The following is a 21,883-nucleotide window of genomic DNA, read 5'->3' as shown; positions in this document are numbered from 1 at the left end:
ATTCAGAAAGGTGTACATTGCAAGCACATTAGCAGTGGCCCCAAGCGGTTAGGAACTTAAAACTAATGCTGAAGCACAAAACTCAAACCTTCAGTTAAAACCTGCGTCAGTGATCCTGCAGCTATCATATGAATGATAGAATTTTGTATAGATGTAAGCATTTGCACACTGACAATTGCAGGCTGCCAACAATTTTAGCCTGTAGTCAGCTACCTTAACTTTAAAATAACGCACCAATACCTTGGCTTGAGGATATTCCAGGGGCACAGAAGGCTAGAAGTGCAGGGCCTGAAACCAGTGGTGCAACAACGTTGGTGTGAGGGGAAGATACAAACTCTTAATACACAAAATGAGGAACACTAATGGAATGCCGATCTTCATTGCAAGGGACAAAGAGTATAAAAGTAGAAGAGGTTTTAATGTAACCTTGCAGAACTCTAGTGAAAATGTATTTTGAATACTATGTATAGTTTTGCTCTTCATATTCAAAAATGATTACTTGCGTTGAAAGCAATACGAGGAAAGGTTCAGCAATTTCAACCTACATGCCATTATTGGAATTTAGAAGAATGAGGGGTGATTTTATTAAGATGCACTAGGTCCTGAGAGGAATTGATAAGGTGGATGCTGACAGGATGCTTCTCCTAACTGGAGCTGTTGTGAACCAGGGATGTAACTTCATAATGCTGAATTACACCCAAGGGTCTGAATTACATCTGAGGGGCTGATTAGTCCACTCCTGCTTTTTCCTTAACACTCTGAAGACCTTACAAGGTTATTTACAAGTCATACAAAAGAAATATACAGGATCTTGCTGATGGGCAATGTGGGATGGCAACAGTGATGCTCTTACTCTGAGAAACAGACATGGTTGGTAAAAGAAGCCGTAAGTATATGAGGTATCGGAAGACTCAAAGGAAGTAGAAGAGTCAGTGGCAAGAAGTGGTATTTTTCACAGGAATCAGTTGTGTAGCAGTGGAAAGAAGAAACATCCATATTGAAAATCAGAGAACAATGAGATGAAAGTATGACATAGTCAAGCCTAATGTAGATGGAGGCAGCTGAGAGGGAATGGCTTTTATTGTTATGACAAGATTTTGTCTATTCATTTCTTAAGCCATATATGATGGTAAATAAGTTAAATTTGATAAAAATACATCGTCAATGATCTTTTTTAATTGTATGTTTAAATCTAAAATCATTTTAGTGTAACTGGAAGGCTGACATTACTGTTGGAGTTATTTACTCAAAACAATGTTCATTGATACAAATCCCAAATGTGTCAGCCATTATGTACCATGCAAAATTAATATGAAACAAGTACTGAATGTGCAGCAAAAGCTTTTTTCTTTTACTTCAATAAAATCAGATGGTTTGTACACAATTGTAAACCCAGCTCATCTAGCTACAAAAAATTGCCAACAAATTAAACCATGCCCACTAGTAAAAATACACATTTAACACACAATGCTGTTAAAAATGTTCTAAACAGTAGATTTTTTAGAAGAACAAATAATCTGTAGTTGTTATATTTGTTAAAAGCTATGAGCAAAGAGAGATTTGTATGACTTCAAAACAAACAAATAAAGAAAGAAATTAAGTTCAGAATCTTCAGTAGTAAATTACACGTACTTACTTCAGCATTGTAGAATTTGGTCTTCACATCAAGTGGTTTAAGGACCTGTGTAAGCAGAGAGGGCAAACTGAAGACTGATTTCACTGGTAGATCATCCATCAGAAAGAAGTCTTAAGATTTAGATGTGGACTAAATCACACCAAAGTAAGATGTCACTTTGTGACAAAAACGTTGAACTTCGATTTTAAAGAATGTTAGAGAAAGTAAAATATACAGCAAACCAATTAAATAAAACATTGATTGCTTGCCACAAAAAGCCTATTCATTTTAGAAAATGTTAGGAAACACATGGTCATGAAGCAAAACAAATTCGCCACACAGAATCTTTGGGATTTAAAAGTTTTATAGCCAGTGCACCAATTAGTCTTCTGTGTTCCATGTCAAAATATTGCACTAGCCTTCTAACTTCACAAGTGTTTCTAACCAGAAGATGCCAAATATTTTTTGCATTAGGCTATAATTATTTGTAGGTGTTAAACATCTCAACTAAAAACATACACGCAATACAAACTGTAATAGCATTACCCACTAACATTAAAACTATCTAATCTCTTATCTGTATGGCCACAGTTGCATCAAATCGTTATCTATTCTTAGCAACAAATCGAGATAAAGAAATACAGAGATAATGAATATTAAAGTTCCTACTGTTGTACCACAGATAATTACGATTAAACTACTGATATAATTTTAACATTCACAATGCTTTAAAATACAAGCAAAACACTATCACAAAGAAACTATTAGTAAACAGTATTTTCCCAAATGCTAAATAAGCAAACACCAAGGGTTTTGGAATTCGGAGGTTTGGTCTCGTGCTTTTTAAAATTTATTTTTAGGACCTGGCAAAACCACCATCTATTGCTTGTTCTTAACTACCCCACAGGAGGCGATCATGAGTTTAAGAATTTAGTGTCAGCAATGATGGAGGAAGAATGATGCAATTCCATTTTAGAATTGTGTGCAATTAGAAACGTGATATGTACCCAATGACATTATCCTTCTTGAAGGCACAAGAAGTGCTGTCCAAACCGCATGCAATTAATTGCAATGCATTTTGCAGATAGTACACACTATAGCCACAATCTGCTTGTTGGTGCCAAACAGTAGGCAACTGCTCTGCATTAAAATTCAACGTTTTGAGTGTTCATGCAGAAGCATACATCCAGGCAACTACAGACAATTCCATAAGACTTTTTATTTGAATCTTGTACTTGGTAGAAAGATGGAGTGACAAGAGTTGGAATTACTCACTGCAAGATACCCAGCTTCTGACCTGTTCTTGTATCAGGTAGGCTTCTGGATAGCGATGGCTCAGATATCGATAGTGAGGAACTTGGCGAGGATAATGCTATTGAATATCATTTATTTTTATTTTATTTAGAGATACAGCACCGTAACAGGACTTTTTGGCCTAATGAGCCCACTCTACCCAATTACTTCCTTGTGACCATTAACCTAACCCACATATCTTTGGAATGTCTGAGGAAAAGCAGTGTCATGGGAAGATGTACAAACTGCTTAGAGACAAAGGCATAACTGAAATGGTTGCCCACCCCGAGAGATCTGTTACCTGACCAGACACTTTGTCTTATACCAGATCCAGCAATACCTTTCCTCCAGTTGGCCCATCCACACATTTTATCAGGATAAAATCCTTCCAGGATGCACCTTGTAAGTTCTGCCCCAACTAAACCTCTTGTTCTAAGGTGTCAATCAATATTAGGGAAGTTGAAGTCACCTACAACAACTCTTATTTTTACAACCTTTCAAAACATGCCTGCTAATCTGATCCTCAGGTGTCCCTGTTGCTATTTGGTGGCCTACAGAATACTATTAAAGTGATTGTTCACTTCCTATTTCTGACTTCCACCTGCACTGACTCAGTAGACAGCATCTCTTGCTAGCAATGCCACTTCCCCCCCCCCTTTACTTCCTTCCCTGTCCTTTTTGAAACACTTAAACCCCAGAACATCCAGTAATCATTCCTGCCCTTGTGACAGCCAGCCTCTAATGGCAACATCACATCTGCATGTACTGATCCATGCTCTTAGTTCTCACAAAGTAAACACATTTCAATCCATCCAACTGACTTCATTTATCCTTCCTCAGCCTCTCTATATATTGCATCTAACTTTACACCAACTGCCCAACTGTTCAATTATCTGACCTATCACTCTGGTTCTCATCCCCCTGCCAACATAGCATAACCCCTCTCCGATAGCTTTAGGGAACCTGCCTGCAAGGACATTGGTTCCCCTCATGTTCAAGTGACACATACCTCTTTGGTACAGGTCATACCTTCCCAGAAAAGATCCCAATGATCCACAAATCTGAAACACTGCTCCCTGCACCAATTCTTCTGCCACACATTCATCTACAGACGCATTATTACCCTCATTGGTACTTAGCACAGGCAGCAAACCACAGATTATTATGTTTGAGATCCTACTTTTTAGCTTCATTTCTAATTCCCTATATTCATTTTTCAGGATATCACCCCTTTTCCCACCCATGTCATTGGTACCAATGTGTACCATGATTTCTGGCTGCTCACCTTCCCTCTTCGGAATGCCGTGGCTCATTCTGAGATGTCCCTGACCCTGGCACATGGGAGACAATATACATTATATTGTCTCCCAGGTGCCAGCGTTAGGGACATCTCAGATCAAGTCCACGGAATTCTTAAGGGGCAAGGTGAGCCAATAAACCAATTCCAATCCCAATTACTACCTGAAATTTGAAGAATTTTCGAAAGTACATCTTCTCTCCAGCTTGTGTTGTATAGCTAACTGCACAGACTAAGCTGCAAAGGAAAAGTCAAAAAGTAAAACCAATAAAATGTATGGCATGCAATATACAATTAATAAAATTGGTTTAATAATTTAAGCCAAACAATTAAGACTACAATTAATATGAAGTTCTTCATGGTACTAATCAATGCAATTAGCAGAGGTTCCTTGTCCCTCAGTTTTAAATGTCAATACTACTTTAAGTCTCTGTCTCCAAGGCACGAAAGAATCACATATGCCTTTTGGTTAAAGCATAACAAAAAGACTCAGACAGATCTCTAGTTTAAAGGGATTGGGCCAAAAAGTTTAATCAGGGACACAAGGTTTATTATCTTAAAAATGTAGAAAAGAACAGGAAAAGTATTAAATTGCCTTTGTAAACGTATCTCAAGGTAAATTTAGAGCCTGTACAAAAAAAAGTGTTCAGCCCACCACAACCACACTGACCTTTGCCCACCTATACCAATTCTATTTGCCCATATTAAGCTTCTATGTCTTGGATACTCAAGTGTTAGCCTAGATGCTTCTAGAGGCATAATTGTTTCTGCCTCCTCCGCTTCTTTGGAATACATTCCAGACATCAGCCACTCTGTGTGGAGAATAAACTTTCCTCTTGCCCTTTCTCCCCATAAGCTACGCTTTCATTTCAGACAAGTCCATCATGAAATTCTTACCATCTACCCTATATATGCCTCGCATAATTTTGAGTGTCTCAAAATTATATTCCTCTCTCAGGTCACCCTCAGCCCCCTTCACTTTAAAGAAGTAGTACATCCAATATCACCCTGTAGATAAAACTCTCCAACCCAAGCAACATCCTGTTGAATCCCTGCACGATTTCCAGCATAATCATTACTATGTGGTGATCAGACTGGCCACAATATTCCAAGTGCAACCTAACAAATGTATTGTCAACTTGTAATGTGACATCCCAAGTCTTTCATGGATGCAATATATTCTATGATAAAAGCAACTATCCACCTTGTTGCCACTTTCAGAGAACTGTGGACTTGTATCCCAAGGTCCTTCTGTTTCTCAACAATGATTACTATAATCCTAACCCTATTTGATTTCCCAAAATGCAAAACCCGCAGTTGTTGGGATTAAATTCCATTTGTCATTGTTCCACCCCCTCCCCAGTTTATATTTAACCTGCTGTAAACTTTGAAATCAAATTTCAGTGCTCAGTTAAAAATAAGTAAAGTTATTAATACAATTTACCACTAAAGGCTGATTAATAATTTGCTATTTGATGAATAATTGCTATAGTGAGAGTTAGGGAACAAAAGGAAGTAGATTATATTGAGACCTGATGAAGGATCTTGGCCAAAACATTGGATGTTTATTTCATTTCCATGGATGTTGCCTGGCCTGCTAAGTTCCTCCAGCATTTTTTGTGTGTTGATCTGGATTTCCAGCATCTGCAGAATCTCGTGTTTTTTTGATTATCTTGACTTTTCTCATATTCTTGCTTATTAGCACAGGACTTTCATTCAGCTCCAAAGTAACTGAACTAACCACTAAATTCAAAGGTGCTTCCCACAATAACTTAGCAATCCCTTTAGCACATCCATTAGGTCATGTGTCAGTTCAAAAGATCCATGCCAGCCATTTGTAATCAAACTGCCCAATCATATAAATTATCACACCAGTCCAGGAAGAAAAGGCAAGTGTAAAAATTTCCGATATTATAAAGAGCTTTAAATAGTTTCAAACAGATTAAAAAGATTAAGGTTAACTATGAAAGCAATTTTAAGACATTCCTTAAACTGAAATATTTTTACTATGAAACTATAATAGGAAAACTAATTTACATTTGCAAAAAAAAGTACTCTCTGATGGCATTAGGATAGTTGCATATGTGTTTTTTTAAATGAATAACAACACTCAGACATTAAAACTTTCCACAAGATTTTTCCGGACATTACATAGTGATACTAGATTGCAAATAATTTAGTTAATACAATTCCAAACTATTTTGTTTTATTATGCTGCTGAAATCAGCAATCAATGCATTCTACTGAGGAAGGCTCAATCATTGTCAGCAACTTGAGATTTCCATATAAGCTGTGCATCAACAAACTAAACTATTGTCAGCATTTTAAAATAATGCAGATGCCTGCCATAACACTGGCTAAGTTCAAGAACAAGGCTCATGAAGCAAACTCAAATTAGGCAATTAGACTAAGATGCTGAGGATTTGAAGTTTTGAAAAGCACGTCAACACAAATTAGCAGAAAAAGAGACAGTCCAATAGATTTCTAAGTAGCATATATTGCAATTTTACTACTTAGGTCAGCAAAATTGGTCAATTATATAATAACCTGAAAACAAAAGTAACAATGAGTTTAGATTCTATGTATTACCTTTCCATGGATCAAATTTCTTAAAAATTGATTTCTAACTCAAAGGGCACAGTGATGTGTGTTTAGTCTGATAATCTTCACACCAATTCTAAATTCGTTAGTTACTAAAGAAATTGTTTAGTTTTATTGTTTTATTTCCATCCTATTGAATCTCAGTCTAAACATTGTAACTTTTTTTTAAATGCAGTCAAAGGGAGAGAAAACAAGTTTTGGAGGGCAGCATATAATGTATTCCCACTCTTACTCCAGTTTCATTGGCTCCATAGCAAATGGAGTAAAATGGGAAATGACCATTCACTACTCTGCATAAAACAACTTACAGACGGCTACGGGAAATGAGAATAACGTGTTCAGATTTCTGATTTCTTCAGCTCACTCCTAAAATATTTACAGGCCCAGTTTTTATGCTACATTTTCCACTTCTACACAGTTCAACTTAGGTCAAAGGCATAATAGTTGTGTATTAATCCTATGCTATAGGTTTGTGTCTAAATATTCAGTTAGACTGTAAAATTTATGAGTATTTAAGTAAATTTTTAAAAATTCTAATATTTAATTTTTAACCCTCTTTTTTCAAACCAACAATTGAGTAATATATTTCTGACATGAAAATTGTACTTGCTTGGAAAGAATGCAATTTTTGACCAAAGTATTACAATTAATCACAAGTAATCTCTTAATAAAATAGCATTACAAGATTAAAAACTCATGACCGTCATAATAATTTTAATTACTGATAGCACACAAAACTCTGAAATGATGACACACTGCAAATCCCTGGAACATCCTTCTGCTCCGGGACCAGATGTAGCTGTTTATTTGAGGTTTTGCATAACTTCACAGTTCTTTTACTATCACTAGAGTCTTTCTGTGGCCCTAGTTTTACATTGTTATTCTCAGGCAAACATATTTCAGACCCTCATTAAAATGAAAAATTAAAACTTACATGTGTGTTCCAATTTCCTTTACTTCATGATGAATTACATCATCAATGCAACGATCAGGCTTAAGTTCAGCCACTGCAGCATTAGAGGCTGACAGGTTTAAACGCTGAGAGCTAGTCTGAAGGTCAGCCTAGAAGAAAAATGGCTTAATGATAGATTGAACAAGTATTGTTTAATCGAAGAAGTATTGTTTAATCAAAAAAACAAGCAGTATTTTGACCTGCAAAATCAATGCACAATCACAAATATCTGAGAAAATGATATCCAAATATTCATGGCAACATCACAGAAACAGAAATTATGAAGCATTTTTCCACCATGAATTGGAGACATGGGTTTGCAGCCAAAATTTTTCCCCACACTTGGGTCAAAGTGACCAGAGGTGCTAAACCTGAGCAGCAGGCTTAGTCTAGCATGCTTTGATCCAATATCTTTTAGAGAAGGGAAATTAAAATACTACCTATAGATTCTTACCTGGTCTGGTTAATTTCTGCTACGACGTAATTGACTCTGAACTGCCCTCTAAAGTGGCCTAGTAAACCCCTCCGTTGTATCAAATCACAACAAACAGGAGAGGCTATCGTCTGAATACGGCAAAGGCCTATCCAGTCCAGTCAAGCCTGCAACCTCTGCTTCATAAGCATCTGGGGTAGTGCAATAGATTAATAGAATCATACCTTTCAACCAGCATCCCAGACTCTTCTATCACTGCCCAAGTATGTCCTGTACTAACTGCAGGACAGAGCCAACTGAAGCAGAAAACAACATGAGGAAGTCATTGGTATTACCTCTAGATCCTATGAGGCACCACGCATGAGCTTTAATAGTTAACTAACACCACCTCATGCACTGAATGAATCAGCTTTCCTCCAATAACAGCACTCAGGATAGCAAATCCATGGAGATTCCAATGAGTGGACACCAAGAGAAGCCAGAAGCATTATTTACCTTTGAAGTCATTATTTGCTTCAAGACATCACTTGGAGTGGTTTTTAAAAAAGGACACTCATCAACCACATTCTCAAGGGCAAACAGCGGAGCAGGTCATTGGCTCAAGGAGCAATGCGCATGCTCCTGCCTATAACAGTGTTAAGATCAAGAGGATTGAGAGGCTCAAGTTCCTCAGAGTGAACATCACCATAACCTGTCCTGGTCCACCATGTTGACATCATGGGCAAGAAAGCTCACCAACCACTCAGGAGGCTAAGAAGTTTAGCATGTTCCCATTAGCTCTTACCAATTTTTATACAATGCACCATAAAAAGCATCTCATCTGGATGCATCACAGCTTGGTATTACAACTGCTCCACATGTGACCACAAGAAACTACCGAGAGCACATCATGGAAACCAGCCTCCCCTCTGCGGGCACTGTCTATAGTTTTCACTACCTCAGTAAAGTAGCCAGCATAATCAAGGACTTCACCCGCTCTGGATAACCTCTCATCTCCCCTCTTCCAGCAGACAGAAGATACAGAAGCCAGAAAGCACTTTTTACAAAGCTCAAGGACAGCTTATCCCCCACTGTAATCAGACAGTTGAACGGTTTCCCTAATATGATAAGATGGATTCTTGACCTCAAAATCTACCTCATTATGACCTTACATTTTATTGTCTACCTACACTTTCTCTGTAGCTGTAACACTTTAAGCTGCATTCTGTTATTGTTTTATCTTGTACTATCTCAATGCATTGTGTAATTAATTGATCTGTATGAACAATACACAAGTTTTTCACTGTTCCTCAGTACATATGACAATAAACCAATTCCAATTAATGACGGACAGTAAATAAAACTTTTTCAAAAAAAAAACAGCAAGTCCATCATTCTACAACTGCATCTAAATCTCTTGCAGGCAATTCTCAAGTAATCCAAATATGTTCCTCAAAGATCAATTCCATTTATTTACCAAATCACACTATATTGTACCTGATGATTTGCATTCCTCTCCCTCTTCCCCACCTTCTTATTCTGGCTTCTGACTCTGTCATTTCCAGTCCTATGAGGAGTCTCAGCCTGAAATGTCGACTGCTTATTTCCCTCACAGTTACTACTTGACCTGCTGAGTTCCAGCAGCATTTTGTGCATTGCGAAGATTTCCAGCATTTACTGATGCGTCAGTGTCAAATAAATGTGTTTACCAGCAAGCACACAATATATCTAATGGGAAAACCAAATAGTGTGTGTATTGATCTCTAAGTTGCTAAATCATGTCCGTACGCAAATCACATACAGAATACAGCTGATTTCCTCACCTTAATTAAAATATCCTTAACAACTTGCACACTGTCATTATGTACACTGATATAGCTTGAAAATGTTTCTCCTAAAAAAATATTCCTACAAAAAAAAAACAATGTCAAATTATTTTTGCACAACGATAAAAGTAACAGCAAACCAATTTACATTAAAACATACATAACAGGGGTTATTATTGCAGCTTTACAAAAGAAGTATTTTATTTAAAAATTAAATATTCCTCTCACAGCAAGTAGGACAAATCAATTATAAAATGAAATTTGTAGAGACTGATCTACAACACCCAGAATGGAAAAACAAAGGCTTTTCAACTGAGACAGCACGAATAAACAAATGGACAGGAAGTATTAAGATACAAGTATTAACTGTTACAAAATTGTATGGAACTTTGCTTCACATGAAAATGTGGCAAAAGATAAAGGGACAAATTCAAATTTCAGACTGGTTAGAAAACTCTTCATAATGATCACACAGATCTTCTCACAATCTACAAATAGAAACACTTTGATAAGCCCACTATTTCAGCCTGTGCTTGTCCATAAAATTTATCGGTTTACTATTTTTCCCCCCCCCCCCCCACTCTCTTTCCACACAGCTACAATAACAGCAATTTTATTCGGGGCTTGAGAAATTAAAAATGGAGAGGGGAGTGGGTTAGCCATGCAAGACAAATGAGATATCTTCAGAGAGTACAGAATTTTTGGAACCCTCAAAATGCTTCAGTCACTGAGTATATTGGTAGATTTTTGGACTTTAAGAGAAATGATTCTAAAATACAAATCAGCCATGATCTTATCAAATGGCGAAGCACATGCAAGGAGACTTTATTTCCTACATTCTTATATCATATACTTTACCCTTCCAGTTTCATTCCTTATTAATTTATTATCACCATAGATACCTAGTCTCTCTGCACTTCCATGCCCAACCAAGACCACAGGGACCCTTTGCTTTTTGAATAGCTGTCTAATTCCTGTACTACCACCATTCTCCAATAGTCATAACTGGTATCTCATTGAATAACTTCAATGTTCCTCCATTTTGCTCTTCAAAATAATAAGTGTTGATGTGAGAACCAATGGAGGCTAAGCTATGCTAATCATGTTCCAAGATATGTGAAACATTCCATTTCAGATTCTTCCCACCTTCTTCACAATCTTACTATCTCAAGTTCAGTGGTCAAGTGAATGACCTGATGTGAAAGTAAGCACACCAACTCCCACAGCTACCTTGATAGAGATTCTACTCACCCAGTTCCTGAAATGAACATTCCATTTACCCAGTTTCTGTTTTGGATAATAAAATCTTCCATACAGATTCTGCGAAAAGGTCTTTTTTTTAAAAAAAAACAAGGATTCTTCTCCATTGATGATAAGATGGTTAATCAAATTATTAACCACATTTTCAGTTAAAATGCTTCTTTCATTATACATCACTAAGTATTTTTTTTCTTTAAGGCCTTCCATCCTATCGCACATAAATCTTTTCTCTCCTCCTTTTACTCAAGCTTGGTCATCTCTAACTTTGCCTAATTCTGATGAAAGGTCATCATCCTGAAGTATTAGCTCTATTCCTCTTTTCACAGATGCTATTTGACCTACTGGGCTTTTCCAACATTGTCTGCTGTAATTTCCAATTACCAGCATTTGTAATCATTTTCATTTGGATTAATAAATGGTACAGAATTCCAGTGGATTAACTGAAGAAAAAAAAATCCTTTAATCCAAAACAGAACAGAAGACCCATGACTCTTTTGGATGAGTGCACTAAATATTTCCACAGCATTTTAATTCTGTACTAAAAGGACCATTCCACAATACTCCTTTTGGTTCTTTTCTAATTGGCATGTGGGGTGTAAATGATCCAGAAAAAAAGAGAAATGTAAGTAAAACCTTAACAACAAACAGCATTAATAATTAAGGCAATCTTACCCAAAGTTCTGAGGAAGAGTCAACATCTCACCCAACATAAAAGTCTCTGCTCCTTTAACTGTGGAAGGATCATCCTTCATTAGCTGGCTAAAAAGATCCCCTGTTGCAAAAATTGGACCATTAGTAATAAATATTTAGCTCTTCACTCATAAAGAACTATAAAGAAAAGAAAAATCACAACTTTAATATTCCTTATTGTTTAATGCATGTGCTTGATCACTGTTTGTTCAATGTTTACCAATGGGGCCACTTTTGATTTTAACTTACCGGGTTGCATGGAATAACAATCTCTTTTCTGTACAAGAATGTATTTCCCTGTGTAACCCACTACTCTACTATCTATAACCTTTGTACATGAAACAAAACTTGTTCCTGAATTAATATAAACATTAAGAATAAACTTATTGCCAAAATGTTTTGATTAAAGCATCTGATGTCAACAATAGCACAATCAACAATTGACTAACTACAGTAGACCAGTACCTATTTTATGGTATCCCTGCTTTCAGATATGGACATAATGGGCCCAATTATGGCTCCTATGGTATACTGAAATGCTGGCTAAATGTCAGAATGAATTGGTTTATGAACATACATTTTTTAAATAATCTGAGAACAATTTTGTACCAATAATTCTGGATAATTTAAGCTTTACACAGTTAGAAGGGACCAAGGACGGGGCTGTCCTTGCAGAGTATCAGTAGAGGTTTCAATCTTGACAAAGGGTCTAGTTGAAATATAGACTGTTTACTCTTTTCCATAGATGCTGCCTGGTCTGCTGAGTTCCTCCAGCATTTTTTGTGTGTGTTGCTTGGATTGCCAGCATCTGCAGATTTTCTCATCTCAGCAGAGATTTAACTTTTTTCTAGATCTTCATCAAACCTAGGGGCATATGCAGTTAACTCACTTCAGTATGATGTCTCTGATCTGCATTATATACACTTCCAGGAGTAACATGCTGCTACAACCAAGTGCATTCTAACTACAATGATTATGTCAATATGCTATGGTTTGTCCCAATAGCTGTCTATTTCAGAAGATAGCAATGTAGTTTAGTTGATAATTATGTTTATTATGAAGTTTGCTTCTAGGATTTCTATTACCATTTATTGCCAATGTCAAATAATCACAATCTCTAACTTCTAACATCAAGGATGGTTTATTACAATGAAATAAAGCTTTGCGATAGGAACACATATCATGAAGAATCAACTACACTGTAGCAAATAAAAACATTCCTGCATAACTATCCCATACTAGAAACCTGATAGAGTTTAGTACCTACGAATGGCTGTGCTTCAATACTAAAGTACAGAAGCAAGTTCCAGCACTTTAATGGCACACTTTTCTGTACAGAAAGGTTCAAAATGCTCCAAACTGAAAATATTACAAGCATCACTTGCTACTTGGTATATTCTCAGTGTTGTGGATTCAAAATGTGATGTTGCATATTTTTTTTAATCAGCATTTGCATAAGGAGACTTTAATAACCTTGGAGATCAGAAACTCCAAGTCAATTTATTTAGCTTAGATCAGCAATGATCTTGATACTTGTTCTCAGAGGCAGTTGAGTTTTGTGCACACAAAACACATGCATTTCATAGGATCTATCTCCAGAAACCTAGAGATAATCTCTTACTAGACAACAGCTTACATTCAGATATACATTATGCCTATTGATGGCAAGTGTACATTCTTAAAGCATATAAAGTGATAGAGCACCATCACCATAAGTTAGTCTGACTTACCTGGAAGATCTCTATCTTCGCATGTCACTGGCAAGTTGGTAAACAATGTTGGTTTCGTTAATCTCATCACTATAATAAATGAGGAAAAATATTATAGAGCGCTAAAATACCTGTTAAAAAGAAATTATAACTCATGAAATGCAAAGAGCAATTTATATTGACACAAAGAAAACTGCTCAACTTTAGCTGAGTTAGCTACAGAGGAAGCCATCCTTTCCATCACATCTGAGCCATGATTTTCAATTAAATAATCGTATTCAAATATATGAACCAGCTTTCTCTTCATATCTTCATATCCATTAATATTTGAAACCAAAATTAATTTACTAGAAATTGCTATATCATTTGACTGCTGTGATATCGATCCAATGAGTAACTATTAAAAGACAGAAATTAAGAGTAAGCAGCTTGACTATTTCTTTCACAGTATGGGAACTGAGTGACCGGGAATGATGCCTAACAAGACATTATCTTGCACTGCTTAGTTTTGTTACAGAACATGATCTTTTTTTCCCTAAATTTACTGCATCGCCCAAATATTGTTTGTCTTGCTACAGTTCACAAGAACCTTTTCTAGGAAATGTTATGTACAATGCTCAGCTCCTTTTTCACTTTCATTAATAGGTAGATCATCCCTGAAGATAAATTTTCTACTTGCTCATCACCATTAATCCTGGTTCAATGGATAGTGACAAAGATCACTCAGACAGTAGTGAGCAATTATCATCCGGAATACATTAAGGTACAAGAACTGATTGTTAAATTTCCCATTTTGCATACATTAGCTTAGATACATGGACAAGGTTGGTCAAATAACCGATCTATTTGAAGTAACATCCACATCTCTTATTTATTGAAATTAAGTAAATAATGAAAGTAATTTAAAACTTTAATTAAGAATGAAAGTAAATCTGCCAATATTGTCCAATCAAGAGTCATTATTGCAGAACTTAGGGGCAGCTTTGGTGTTTGGAGGAAAGGAAAGAACGCGATGGTGGAAAGTGGTGGTGGAGGAGACAGGGCCATGGTTTCATATTGCAGCACAAAATAAGGAAGACAGGGTTTTGCATGAGAGCTGCGCACTTAAATCTGTAAACCCAAATTGTGTAAATCTGAATAGGCTTGTTAGAATTTTCAAATCATTTTCATTGTGACTCATTATGAGAAAGGCAAATGCAATGCTAATATTAATTTCAAGAGGACATCATAAAAATAAGAATGTAATGTTGAGTCTTTATAAAGCACCGGTGGGGTCTCACTTAGAGTATTGTGAGCTGTTTTGGGCCCCAATCTTAGAAAGGATATGCTGAAACTGGAGAGGGTTCAAAGGAAGTTCACAAAAATGAGTACAGGATTAAATGGCTTGTCATATGAAGAGTGTTTGATGGCTCTGGGCCTGGTATTCACTGGAATTCAGAAGAATGAGACCTGACTTAACTGAAACATAATCAAATGTTAAAAGGCCTCAATAGAAAGGATGTGGAAAGGATGTTTCCTATGGTGGGAGAGCCTAGGACCAAAGGACACAGCCTCAGAATAGAGGAGTGTCCTTTTAGAACAGAGATGATGAGATATTTCTTTAGCCAGAATGGTGAATCTGTAGAATTCACTTGGCTGTGGAAGCCAAGTCTTTACATGTATTTAAGGTAGAGATTGATAGATTATTGATTGGTCAGGGCATGAATGGATAGAGGGAAAAGCAAGAGGATAGGCCTGAGAGGAAAAACAGATCAGCCGTGATGAAATGGTGAAGCAGACTCGATTGGTGAAATGGCCTAATTCTGTTCCTATAGCTTATGGTCTAATAAAACATTTTTTTTTTTTTTTTTTAAAAACAGCAGGATACACCAATGTGTTCCTAGATGAAAAGGACAAAGTTTCATTGTCCTTCTCCATGGTCATTTTTATACATGATTCAACTCTGAAAAAGAACAAATAATTTTCCCATATACAAATGCATAAGGCCTGATATTTTGCTGTGTGCAAATACTCAAAATGCAACTTCTTTTAGTCCTAATACATAATCCTAATAAAAAATACTCTCATTTAGCCTAAGGATGCAAAGTGGACTCAAAATTGTGATGCAAACAACAGGAATTCTGCAGATGCTGGAAATTCAAGCAACACACATCAAGACAAAGGGTCTCAGCCTGAAACATCAGATGTACCTCTTCTTAGAGATGCTGCCTGGCCTGCTGCGTTCACCAGCAACTTTGATGTGTGTTGCTCAAAATTGTGACGGCTCATTGACTTTTGGGCAAGTTGGTTAATTGTCCACTGACACAGAAATTGTAAATCATATACTATAAAGCATTTATAAATTTAAAAATAGCATCCATAGATTAAAAGTAACATTATACAGTAGATTCCAGAAATATGGAGATTGAAAACACATTTGAAATTTAACAAATGAATATCAAACTGGTATGAAAAATAGTGACAACTTTGATGTGTGTTGCTCAAAATTGTGATGGCTCATTGACTTTTGGGCAAGTTGGTTAATTGTCCACTGACACAGAAATTGTAAATCATATACTATAAAGCATTTATAAATTTAAAAATAGCATCCATAGATTAAAAGTAACATTATACAGTAGATTCCAGAAATGTAGAGATTGAAAACACATTTGAAATTTAACAAATGAATATCAAACTGGTATGAAAAATAGTGACAAATGCTAGATATTTTTAAGAACATTTATTTTCATTGTATTTGCAAGTACCAAGCTTTTGTTCATGTCATTTTCTTAGCGACAGAAGAGTTGGATGGGTTTATTCAGTTTTGCAGTCTCGACTCACTTCCAACAATTATGCCCCTCCCTTCTCAACTGAAAATATTGTACTAAAAATGAAATACATTACTGTGCTAACACATTTTTCATTAAGACATAGCACCAGAATTAGCTTCTATCATAAGGACAAACTGTTTCTTTGGCTATCTGAGATTCATATTAAACTTGCCAAGTTGATAGGGCAATTTTTAGCTAATAATAGCCACAGATTCCATTAGATTATAGCCTGGTCCACGAAGGACAGAGTTAAGATAATCTGTTAAATAATTGCTATTTTCTGATCAAAATTGTTCTTCTTCAATCCCATTTTTGTAATTTCTTAATACTATATAAAGTAGAATCCTCACTGGTGTAGCTCCTGATTGTAATGTCAGCATCACAATTGGAATATTTTCTATTGAAGAGGTGAAGACAATATACACTTATTCAGATTGTTTGCAACATCTTTTACTTCCACTGTGCCACATCTTTTCTCTCATGCTGGAATGTTAACACAGCATCAGCAAGGCTATGTCATCCAAATACTTCCAACTGATCAAAAGTGAGCATACACAAATATCAACAATCAAATCAATTATGGAGACTGACTATAATCAAGCTTGATCTTGTGCTCAAACTAATACTCTCCCAGCAAAGATCAGAAGATAATAATCAGAAGACAAAAGCTTTTGCCTTTTCTTCCTCAGTTCTGCTCTGAAGATGAAGCCAACTGTAGCACTATAACCACCATATCAATTCAAATGTCCAACTTCACAATCACTAGCAAAATCTAACCTTCCATTCCTGAGAATCACAGCATTATACTGACAATATAACTTTATGCAGAGCCTCAATAAAACACATCCATAAAATACAAACACTAATAAGCACACTTTTCTTCTAAAAATGTTAAAGTCTTATAAAATAGCTAATTCTAATTAAAATCAACTAGCCTCACAGAATTCTGCAAAACAGGAAAAAGACCCCCTTTATAAATAGAGAAAAAGAATTATATAACTCTTGGCATGCCAGAACAACCTTGGCCACTTAAAGCTAATTAAGTATCTTAAACTGTTATGGTACAAGAAATAGTGGTCAATGCGCACACAGCACAATCCAAATTGCAATTTGCTAATCACCTGTTATCTGGTTTTGGTGATATTGCTTGAGGATTCAATATTGCTATAGTATTGAACAAAATTCTATTATTCGTCTTTCTATAGTGCCTCAGAATATTTTACATTTACTGAATAGTTTAATATCTCTGAAGATAAAATCACTCCAATCACAATAAAATTTCCCTTACTACTGCTGGAATGAGATTTGAGCAACTGTTTTCTCTGAGGATAGAGGAGCAACACCTGGCACCCAAAATAATGATCTCTCCAAAATTAAGACAGTTTGATTATTTAATCAGCATTACATGCAAATACATATTTACAGTATTACATACAAATTTACAGCATTATATGCAAGTTTAGGTTTAAAGCCCACAGACAGTATCGTGGAATTCATATATATCAAATGCAGTTTGTTTTTAAAATAACATTTAACTATAACTTATAAATAATACCATGTCCACGTACAAGTAAGTTGATTTTTCCCGTAAGATTTAATACTTGTTTAATCAGATTACCAACATATTCACAGCACAGAAGGTCACAGAAAATCCATATTTGACCGTGATGTACATGTATTTTAGCATTGCAACCAGGAAGCTGACCATATTTAATAACACTGCCCAGTTTTACCCAGACTTCTTGTAGTTTCTGGGAACCACAATTGGATTGATCAATAACCCATTTTACCCTTTGAAAAGAGTGCAACTGGTACTTTTCCTTGATTATCTGAAAATTTTGACTGATTGTAGAAGTATTCTTTCTCCATTGTCTGCTGTGTGTTGCAATACTCCAGGACCTGTATTCATTAGTTGTAATTCCACATTGTGAACCAATTCCTGAAAAAAATTCCACTGCAGCCACCTCAATCACAGGAGTCTCCCTTTGCAAATTTGTGGAAAACTCTAGAAGACTATCCATACAATCATAATTTGGAGCTTTTGCTTTGAATTCTCTCTCAACCAAATATTTATCATTTATCTTTGTCTCTTCTTTTGAAACAATTGGTGGACGTTTTTGAGGCTTCAATGGTAAACTTTGTAGATTGTTTGGAAACCACGGTGTGAATCTTGGTAGTGATCTCTGAGGGAAGTCTTCCAGCAATCTTTCTGCGATTTGTGACAGCTCTGAGCAGTCTTGATTAGTTCGATAATGTACTACTAACTCCATATTAACGATGACTCTGAGTACCAACTAGGTTTCCCATGTTGAATTTTTGGCCCGTGAAGATTTTTCTCCTTGTATTTCCGTAACTTTTAAATCACAGCACAATTCCTTCACATATTTTACACAGGTTAGAAGATAAAAGTGCTTCATGCAGAAGTATAAAATTGAGATGCATCAGTCAATCCCCTTCAGGAAGCGCTACCCTGCAGAAATAAATGTCTTTGAATTTTGTCAGCAAAGCTTAAACTAAAAACAGCAAATTTCAAAATATTCCTCAAAAACAATGGCACATTTTGGTTCACACACAATCATGAACTCATTCTAAATGCATGCAAATTCTAGACTTCTGGATCTTTGTAACCAGACACCGATTGTGTACGATATTATTTAATATATTTTTGTAGGCAGGTAGAAGGGAAAAGGATCAACTGCCCAATTATCCCACTGCTGCACTGTCAGCAGAACAAGCATGACTAGATTTTTAAAGTAATTCATTGGTTTAAAATACTTTAAATTTTGTCATGAATAAATGTTAGTACAATATACTATGCATCAAGCTATCATTAATTTTAAAAATACTGCTATTTGTAGATGCAGATCAGTGGTTCAATGTTGCCACTTGTATTGAGCAAAGAAAACTGACGCTAACAGGAAAGATCTCCATATCCACAAGCCTCTACTAATTCTCACCATGGCTCTCAGTGCAAAATATAGCCAACAAAGAGTCATGGCTAAAAACTATTCATGCTAAGGAAGTAAATATTCCAGCCTTTCAAAGAACTTGAACAGGAAATCTGGGAGGACAAGGATAGCCTTATTGAAAACATTTTACAAGAGAAAAGCAGCATTAACTTTTAAAGGTTAGAAATAAAAACGTTAAATTGCACTGGGAGCATCCACAGAACCAATGGCTGTAATGACGTGATAATCTGTACTACAGTATTTGAAGATTAGAGATGCATAGGGTAAAAGAGAAGTTCTTTTATTTTTCATAATGAGGGTCATAGTAGCACAGTCAGAAACTTACTCAATTTCCTGTATAGATTAAAGATTGATTTCTGGGGAAGTATGTTGTAAAACTGAGAGGCCAAGCTCTATTAGCAATGAGTAAAAAAAGTTACTAATCCCACAATAAGAGAATTTATGGTAAATTTGAGTTTAAAGAGAGAAAAAAACGAAGATTTTATAAGCATTGGTTATAACTATTTTCAAACATAAGAAAACAAACATGACATCGAACTGACTAATTATAACTGCAAATGAAAGATAGACTGCTGCAAAAATAATTTAGGATGATTAAATACTTCAAAAAGGGGAATGGTGCTTGGGCTTACTAAAAACCACAGCCAAAAAAGGGGGTGAAATATGAAAGAAAACTAAAGACTATTTATAAAATCATGGCACTGTGAGATCAATGGAATAAAAAACTCATTAACACTTGCAAAAAGAACTATGCAAAGTGAAATTTGTAGTGGATAACAAGAATAACAAAAGAAAAGTTGACAAATTTATTTCGGAAGAAAAAGAATTGTGTTTTGCAAGTGAAGCAAGGAAGTGGGAGACTTAGTACATAATCATTCTGAGGAATAATAAACTTCAAGTTCCATAAATTCTGAATGATGTATCAATGAATGCAGCTAAAACATATAAGAATATTAGAAAAATGGGTTTAATACCTCCAAAGGTATTACTGAGGGTAAGCTGCAACACCTCTGCTATGATTTTTTTCAACACTAGTGCCCCACAATACTGCATCCTCAGCTTCTTAATTTACTCCCTATACACACAAGGCTGTGTGGCTAGTTTCTGCACTAACTCCAAGTAAACAAATTTGCAGATACCAACGTTGCGGGCTGTATCTCAAATAACAATGAATTGGAATGCAAGTAGTAAATAAAGCTTTATAACATGGTATCAAGAAAACAATTTTTCCCTCAATATTAACAAAGGAGATGGTCATGGACTTCAGGAAAAGCATCTGTGCACATGCTCCTATTTACATCAATGGTGCAAAGATTGACAGAGTTGAGAGCTTCAGATTGGTAGGAGTGAACATCACAATAGCCCATCCTGGTCCAACCACATAGATCACAGCCCCATTATAGGAAAAATGTTATTAAATTAGAATAAGTGCATAAAATATTTACGAGGGTGTTGCCTGGACTTTACAAGTCCCAGTTAAAATTGTAACTAACTGTAGAAGCAAAGTTTACCGACAGGATCCTTCGCCAGAGTGAATTTCCCTTACCAAACAAGTTACCTGATTTCCCTATCCACGTGAATTAGGTTAATAAACGCCCGTGGGACTGAATGGACTTTTATTCGAATTGAAGGGCAAAGGTCGCTAACGCATCTTATTTCAGATTTAATACATAGTACAACTGACAGGAACTCAGCATTTAAACGGAAGTTGCGAAGATCTTGAACATTTGCAGGAAAATTCATTGAACCACCTATTTTCTGCCTTGAGCCATTCATGAGAACTGTGCGCGGGGCTTACCTGCGAACACGTCTGGTTGTTGTGCTCCTGTCCCCAGATCGGCCAGGGAAACAGACCCCAACCCCGAACACCGGCTGATTAATGGGGCCAAAAATCACAGTAAAGATTGGTTCGCAGAGCTACTGAATGACCAGTACTAAGCTCGCCTGCTTCGCTTGGCCGCTGCTTGAACACCCCGCCCCGACCCCAAGCTCCCGCCGTTGATTTTCATCGCTACAGCCCCGGCGTCACACGTTACCTTTCAGGGCGAGCAGATGCTCCTGCTTCGGCTGATTCACGTCCATCTTCACCGCTCCCAACCCGCATGCGCGAACTGCTTTACGGGCCCCGACAGTGGACAAAGAGGGAACTGCGATACAACAGATTTCAAAACACAAACAATGATAAACTGTGACTACTAGAGGGAAATTCAACAGCAGCCCCATGTCCCAATCACATCTTATTGAATGTTTTTTAAAGATTTTATCTGTATTCATAAGTAGTTTTTTCTGCAAATACATTGTATGAGTTTTAATTCCTCTTTTGCCTCCTCCCATTTTCTCCAAACCAAAGGTGTAGCCAGAATATTTGCTTCTGCCCCAGCCGTTCCTGTCTTTTTGGAAGCTGAATGAAGCAATTAATCTTCAAAACCTCCTCCGACTCTACTGTTAC

General features: G+C 36.3%; 2 protein-coding genes across 6 annotated transcripts in view; both read right to left on the bottom strand.

The window, feature by feature from the left end:
- Positions 1 to 21,533, bottom strand: part of trappc13 (trafficking protein particle complex subunit 13) — a 62,162-nt gene extending 40,629 nt beyond the window's left edge. For all 4 annotated transcript variants that reach the window (XM_072252613.1, XM_072252614.1, XM_072252616.1 and 1 more), the window contains exons 1-7: positions 21,471 to 21,533; positions 13,677 to 13,745; positions 11,929 to 12,028; positions 9,994 to 10,078; positions 7,741 to 7,868; positions 4,370 to 4,442; positions 1,637 to 1,681 (exon numbers count right to left, since the gene is read on the bottom strand). In XM_072252613.1, the coding sequence (XP_072108714.1) occupies positions 1,637 to 1,681; positions 4,370 to 4,442; positions 7,741 to 7,868; positions 9,994 to 10,078; positions 11,929 to 12,028; positions 13,677 to 13,745; positions 21,471 to 21,516 (546 nt within the window). In that variant the 5' untranslated portion in view covers positions 21,517 to 21,533. The remainder of the gene's footprint in view (positions 1 to 1,636; positions 1,682 to 4,369; positions 4,443 to 7,740; positions 7,869 to 9,993; positions 10,079 to 11,928; positions 12,029 to 13,676; positions 13,746 to 21,470) is intronic.
- Positions 16,420 to 21,537, bottom strand: shld3 (shieldin complex subunit 3). Of its 2 annotated transcripts, none has more exons than XM_072252618.1 (2): positions 21,471 to 21,537; positions 16,420 to 18,935 (listed from the first exon to the last, which is right to left on the bottom strand). In XM_072252618.1, the coding sequence occupies exon 2, from the start codon at positions 18,733 to 18,735 to the stop codon at positions 18,001 to 18,003; it is 735 nt and encodes a 244-aa protein (XP_072108719.1). In that variant the 5' UTR covers positions 18,736 to 18,935; positions 21,471 to 21,537; the 3' UTR covers positions 16,420 to 18,000. The 2 variants fall into 2 exon arrangements, with proteins under 2 accessions (XP_072108719.1, XP_072108720.1); XM_072252619.1 differs by lacking the exon at positions 21,471 to 21,537 and adding an exon at positions 21,233 to 21,374.
- Between the last annotated feature and the right edge of the window lie 346 nt (positions 21,538 to 21,883).

Source organism: Mobula birostris, chromosome 3 (assembly GCF_030028105.1).
Source record: "Mobula birostris isolate sMobBir1 chromosome 3, sMobBir1.hap1, whole genome shotgun sequence".
Classification (NCBI taxonomy): domain Eukaryota; kingdom Metazoa; phylum Chordata; class Chondrichthyes; order Myliobatiformes; family Myliobatidae; genus Mobula; species Mobula birostris.
This window is presented reverse-complemented; position numbering and strand designations above follow the sequence as displayed.